This window comes from Bidens hawaiensis, unplaced genomic scaffold (genome assembly GCF_021521415.1).
Source record: "Bidens hawaiensis isolate Kalapana, Puna unplaced genomic scaffold, B.hawaiensis_p1.1 tig00006302_1, whole genome shotgun sequence".
In the NCBI taxonomy this organism is placed as follows: domain Eukaryota; kingdom Viridiplantae; phylum Streptophyta; class Magnoliopsida; order Asterales; family Asteraceae; genus Bidens; species Bidens hawaiensis.
The window spans coordinates 1,028,034-1,034,970 of NW_027491421.1; the positions used below are offsets into that span (position 1 = coordinate 1,028,034).

Here is a 6,937-nt window from a genome sequence, read left to right on the forward strand (position 1 = left end):
AAATCTTTTTGCGTATAAGATTGTTATTTCCTTCTTTGGGTTCCTTGCTTTATAAACTTATGACTTGCATACTTAGTTTAAATTAGCAATTTTCCAAGTGTTTAGAATAAGAACCTTTGAACGTGGTTGATAATGGGTTAAAGTTTCGCTTCCTCCTTCGTGATTGTGCGGGTAGAACCGTCACTTGCACTTGGTAGGATGGCTAAACTTTAGCCTTCATCTGACCTGCGTGTAGGTTTTCCTTTTCGAAATTTCTAAGGCATTAAGATAAGTTAACCTTTGAACGTGGTTGATAATAGGTGTGAAGTTTTGTTTCCTCTTTCGTGATTGTGCGGGTAGAACCGTCACTTGCACTTAGTAGGATGGCAAAACTTTACCCTTATCTGACCTGCGTGTAGGTTTTCCTCATCCTTTGAGGATAAGTTAACCTTTGAACGTGGTTGATAATAGGTGTGAAGTTTTGTTTCCTCTTTCGTGATTGTGCGGGTAGAACCGTCACTTGCACTTAGTAGGGTGGCAAAACTTTACCCTTATCTGACCTGCGTGTAGGTTTTCCTTATCCTTTTAAGAATTTTGTTTTTGACCATTCGACGCGCGGTTGTCGATAGGTTAGTGTTCAGTTTCCTTTCATGATTCATGCGGATAGACCGGCACTTTCATTTAATGGGAGAATTGAACTTTTCCTTCAACTGACCTGCGTGAAGGTTTGCCACGTTATTGGGTTCGTGCGGGTAGGACCGCCTTCCCACGCAACGACTTCACGTAATGTGAATGCCGTCACCAGTGTTGCATAGTTTAACCGTTCGACGCGCGGTTGCGTGAAGGTTTGTCACGTTTTTTGGGTTCGTGCGGGTAGGACCGCCTTCCCATGCAATGACCTCACGTAATTATGCGGTGAAAACCGGCATATTAGTGTTCAGAAAAGTATAAATGTAAAATCATCAGCTTCGATGTTCTTAAAAGAGAATCATTTCCATTAGAAGTGGCTCTTGGCCTTTTCTTTACAAATTGGAATTGATTTACATGCAAACTGTGTAAATGAGCTCCCTTCCATGTTGGGATGGGAGCGCCATCGAGCCGATACGCACCTGGTTCGGGATCTCGTTCTTTACGCAGCATGTAGTCTTAATGTTGAAGCTGGAATTTTTATTCGTTTTCCCCAGCTGGGGTTCTACACGCATCCGCCTGCTCAGCCTTTATTGCGCCACGAGGTGCGCGAGCGTCCCATCTCTGACAAATGCTTCGACCATGTCTTTTACATCTATGCATTCTTCAGTGTTGTGGCCCTTTGTCTTGTGAAAGTCACAGTATTTGCTCCGATCAGCATCGTGACGATGTCGGATTATCGGAGGTTTTGGCCACGGGAGCTCTTCAGTGGCGAATATCTCAGTGACGCTTTTGGTGAGTGGCGTCCATCTGGAGTTTCTGTGCGGCTGTACATTATCCCTTCCGCCCAACCGATGTTGCAAGCCAGATGAGGTGTCAAAGTTTACCCTTGACTGCCAAATGCCTAGCTTTCGTTTTTTATTTAGTCGGGTTGTGAGGACGTTGTCCTCTCTCGTCCTCTGGGTGTAGAGGTTTGTGCTCTGTGGGAGATCTTTACCCAGTTGCTTCTCCGTTTCCGCATAGCGTTTTGCTGCTGTCATGATGCCATCCCATGTGGATGGCATGCCATCTTTACCCGTTAGGGTGCGGATGAGCTCTGGGTCATGTGCGCCCTGGATGAAGGCAGCGCGAACAAGATCTTCGCTGATATTGCCCAAACTTAGCTTCTTTGAGTTGAAGCGAGTGAAGAAGTTTGGCAGAGATTCATCTTCCTCTCGTATGCATTTGAGGATTGTCCATTGCTCCTCGGTATACTTCCGTTGCTGGCTGAAGTGTTGGCTAAACTTCTGTTGGAAGTCTGCCCAGTCGTAGATGTGGTTGACCGGTAGACGATCAAACCAAGCTCTAGCAGCCCCAACAAGCGTCATTTGGAACATGTAGCACCACGTGGGTTCCGTCCAATTGCTGACGGTTGCCCCCGCTATGAACCTGTTCAAATGATCGTCTGGATCAGATAAACCGTCATATGTGCCTATGTTAGGCATTTGTTTGGCACTCTTTGGGGCGATTGCTTCCGCAATGTCCCTTGCAAACTTGGACATTCCTGCATTTGCAACGTTTGGTCTGAACGTTTTTGAGAAGTCTCGTGGACTTCCACCTGTGCTTTTTGGTTTGAAGGCTTGTCCAAAATGCCTTTTCGGTTGGGATTCCGTTTCCTTACGCTTCCCTTTTGCCCTATGGCGAGGGTTCGCGTCGGAGTCGGATTCCTCCGAGTCATCCTCCCAGTACTCGAATTCGTCGGCCTGTTGCACGGAACGCAAGCGTTCGTCCAACTCAGCCTGGAATTCCTTTTGTCGTGCCTCCGCCCATGCCTTAACTTCATCGAGAGTCTGGCGGGGGAGTCTTCGTTTCTCAAACTGGGTATCGGTGGATCCCAGTAGGCGGTCATTTACTGCACTTGCCCCAGCTTTGGTAAGTGGGGTAGTGTTCGTAAAATTTACTTCACTTGCCCCGGCTTCGGTAGCCGGGGTAGTGTTCGTAAAAACTGTGTTGCCGGTATTCCCCCTAGTAGCTGGGGTTGTGGTTACCGGAATTTCTCTAACCATCTTTGTAGAAGTTTGAAAAAACTGGAGAAAAATAAAGTTCTAGCTTTATGCACGGATGGCGCCAATGAAGAAACACTAACCGGACCCCGGACAGATTACTGGTAACCTGGGGGTTGGAGAGATGTTTCCCACGAGGGGTTAGACCCTTGGAAGATGGTTCTTCTGATAACCTGCAAAACAGACACCGTGAGCTCGTCACTGAGAAGGGGGGGGGGGGGTTCCTCCTTGTGACCACCCTCCGGCGTGAGAATCAGACTAGATTGCTCTTTAAATATAAAAGTATATTAAGAGATTGCTAGAGCAGATATCAGGTATAATATGATGATAATGTAGTAAGGTATGATAAGATGAGATGGTCATACCATTTGTGGTATTTATAGCCGAAGGTAGGTTTCCAAAGAGGTATGGCCGGCTGCAACAGTGTTCCTGTTCCACCAACAGTAGCCTACGCACGTGCCCTGCTGGTAGTTGGTGGGTAGGTAGCGGCTGATAGCGACCAGGCCTGCTGTACACTATTCCTGTTCCACCAACTGACGGCTACGCACGTGGTATGGCAGTAGTTGGTGAGTAGGCAGCGGCTAATAGTGATACAGTACAGGAGCATGCTGCTCGCCATACTGTATCAGTGAGCTGTCGTATCTCTGATCAGATCTTTCGCCCATACCTCGTCAGGTACAGTAAAAGATCCTTCAGTATACGGACTGGCTTATTTGGGCGGGAGTATTCCCCCTCCCGCCTCTGTGCGGGATTGCTCCCGGATTGGCTCATTCCTTCAGGTGACACTGAATGATCGAGAGCTAAGTGCCTTGTGCGTGTAGCCATGCTGCGCGGGTGGCCTTCCCTAATGGCTTGTATCCGAGGCTGCGGGGACAGGCGGAGTCCTTCACCATTGGGAGGCATTTCCTGCGGGACCAGCTTGCGTACTGCGCGTAAGGACGTCACGTCTCTGAGCATGGTTGGTCCTGCGGATCCAGTTGGTCTCTGCGCAGACGTCCCTGTTTAAGGTGAGTCTTGCGGGTCCAACTGGGCTCTGCTGGAACCTACCTCTTCAATCAACTGTGTAGACTACAACATATCAATCAAAAACACCAAAATCTTTATGTTCCACACATAAAAAACACATTCAAATCCCAACAAACAATGCCTAAAATCATTAACAAACACATTAATTACAAACACTTCATCACCACACCATCACTTAATCAACAACTTACATTTCTTAAACTCTTGCACCAACTTCTCATCCCGAATCCCAACAAGACATTGGGCCAACCCTTCCAAAAACAACGCCGCCTGATAGACACTTGTCACGCTCACAATCTCCGATATCACATCTTTCCTCAACCTATTCGCATCCATCACAATCCCCACCATCTCCTCCTCCATCTCCGCCGCCGCCACAGCCGCCGCCACGTCACCCGACCCCACTTTCCTAACAAACCCGGCCTGCGCCTTCCGTACCCTGTCCATCAAGGCGGGGACCATCAACCTCAGCCCGCGCTCAATCTGGTCGATCCGACCCGTCAGTTTCGGCGACTGAATCTTCCAGGCGTTCATCAACGGCCACTGTTTCTTCAAAAACTCACATGATTTACCCACTTCTATTTCCTCTTCTTCCGTTACTTCCGTTAACTCCGTTTCCGCTTCATTTTCCACGTCATCAAGTTTTTTAAAATCATAAACGTCGCCGTTTTCGTGTTGTTCTTCAAACCCTTTAATATTATTATTATGATTATGATTGTGATGATAAAGAACGACGTCGTTTTCTGAAACGGTGTCGTCTTGTAGGAGAAACGAGCGAATGAGATTGGTGAAGGCGTAGGGGTGGATATCGCCGAGCCAGAGAAATGGGATTTCGAGGGCGTTGCGGTGGCCGGAGGGAAAGAGGATCTGGGTGACGTCAGCGGCGGCGGCGAGGTCCAGGGTTTGGTAGTAAGATTTGAAGTGGTGGTGGATGATTTCGACGTGGGCGGCGAGGAGATTAGGGGTGGAGTTTGACATGTGGTGGCGGAGATTGGGGAGGTGGGTGGTTTTCATGGCGGCGATCCAGTCGGAGTAGTAGTCGGAGAATCGCCGGTGGCTGGTCGGTGGTTTCTTCCGGGCTGTGTGATCAAGAACATTGAAATAATAATAAGAATAATAAATTAATAATATGATTAAATGAAATTAAATAACATTCAAGAATGAAGAAACTTACATAATGATTTGAACATCTTTTTGTTTTGGGGGGGAAGAAAAGATGGGTTTGATTCAGGGATTGGTTGTTGAATAGATCTTGAAATGAAGATTAAAGAAAGAAATGGGTTTCTGTCTTTCTGATGAATCAAGTTTAAAACTTTTTTCAAGAAACCAAATAAATAACGTTTAAATAAATACTTGCTTTAGTGAAAAAAAACAAAAAACGTGAGATAAAGCTCGAGGGTCTGTCTTACGTACTCTTGAGTTTAGGCTAATTGAGTTCGGGTTAGGTTCAGTTGAAACATTGTTTTGGTAAATGGGTTATGTCGATTGATTTGACGGGTTTGAACTTTGACCTATTTAATTATATTATTCTTTTAAGCAATATTCTAAAAAAACCGGTAGTTTACTCGTACCAGGTTTGGTTAAAAAACGGTATAACTGGTTGAACCGGGATGCATCAGAAGGTTCAACCAGGTTGGATAGTTTACCATGTAATTCCATATAAATACGACTTTAACTCAAAAAACAGCTCATAAGTACGTTAATAAATCTCAAACATTAATCAAACATTACATATGAACAATGATAAATCAAATAGAAACTTAATCCATAACAAAATATGTAAAAGAAACCAACCTTAAATTTGCAGGATATAAAATTTGTTTATTAGCTATTCATCATTTACTATGATTACTCGTTTCAACCTTATCCTTTGTGTTAAAAGTCATTTTTTAAATATATGGGCGCAAAGTATCAAAAATATCTTTGTTTAAAACCGATTTGCCGGTTTAAACTGGTATTTTTTAAAAACCGACGGCACGATGTTTTAGCAAACCTCCCATTAATACCGGACCCTAAATACCGGTTATCTTACCAAAATCCGGCATAAGCATTTCAACCGGCCGGTACGTACCGGTTTTTAAAACACAGCTTTTAAGTATATTTATTTGTGTCAAAATTTATGAGAAAAGGAGAAACATGCATAAGGTATTAAAGTTTAAACAATGCTATTTTATTTGTTCCGATTATAATTTTAGGGCGCGTTCGTTTCACAGAATGGAATAGAATTGGAATTGAAATTTGCATAGGATTTGGAATTTGAGGGAATAGGATTTGGAATCTGAACATTCCAATAAAAATTAGAATTTGAAGGAATTGAAATCCAATTCCATTCTTTGTGTGTTCGTTTGAAAAAGAAATTGAAATCAATTTTTTTTTTTAACGAAAATAACGGCGGAAACATTTTTAGTTTTTTTAGATTTTTTATTTATATTTTGTGTTATGATTTTTTTTGTGAATTTTTAATGATTTTTTAGGGGTTTTCTATTAAGATCAAAAACCCTTCAAAAAAATATTAAATAATAATAATAAAAAAATTATAACTCAAAATATAAATCAAAAACAAAAAAAAGTAAAAAAACCAAAGTATTTTATTCGTTGTTCTCGTTAAAAAAAACCTCGAGAAAAGATTCCAACGAATTCACTTGAAATCCTCCACATTTTAGAAGAATTTAGAATCCCATCATTTAAACAAATTTGAAGGAATTGACTTCCAATTCCAATTCCTTGACAACCGAACGCATCAAAAGGAAATTAAGATTCCATTCCAACGAAAAGAACAAGCCATGTCATGGGATTTTAATTCCAATTCCTTTGAATTCCCACGAATTCTGTGAAACGAATGCGCCCTTAGAGTACAATCGATGCTGTATTCGGTGTTATGAGAGTAACACGATTTTCAAGTCTGTGTCATTTTTTTGATGTTCGAAGTTCGTGTCATATTTTTTGGGTTTGTGTTGAATTCAACCGGTGAACAGTGAACACGATTTATTTAACCCCCCAACACAAATATTTTATAAAGAAAAGTGAGGCTAACTTTTAAGAGGAACTTCTTTTAACATCATAATGTAATAACAAATATTCATTACTACAATTAGAAAAAAATCAACCAAAAGTCCCTGCTAATCTGTTATTGGTTTTGGCCTCTACTCTGATTTTGTATTCCTGTTTGTTCATATGTAACGCATTTAGTGGAAGAGCAAAAATAATAAGTGTAAGTGTGAGCAGCGTCATATAAGGATCACATGTGTTAGAGACTTAGAGAT

General features: G+C 42.7%; 1 protein-coding gene across 1 annotated transcript; it reads right to left on the bottom strand.

Moving 5' to 3' along the window:
* Positions 1-3,801: 3,801 nt before the first annotated feature.
* On the bottom strand, positions 3,802-4,864 carry LOC143631981 (protein INAPERTURATE POLLEN1-like). Its single transcript, XM_077100588.1, has 2 exons — positions 4,849-4,864; positions 3,802-4,753 (listed from the first exon to the last, which is right to left on the bottom strand). Exons 1-2 carry the CDS (start codon positions 4,862-4,864, stop codon positions 3,846-3,848), a joined length of 924 nt encoding a protein of 307 aa, XP_076956703.1. The 3' UTR covers positions 3,802-3,845.
* Positions 4,865-6,937: the final 2,073 nt, after the last annotated feature.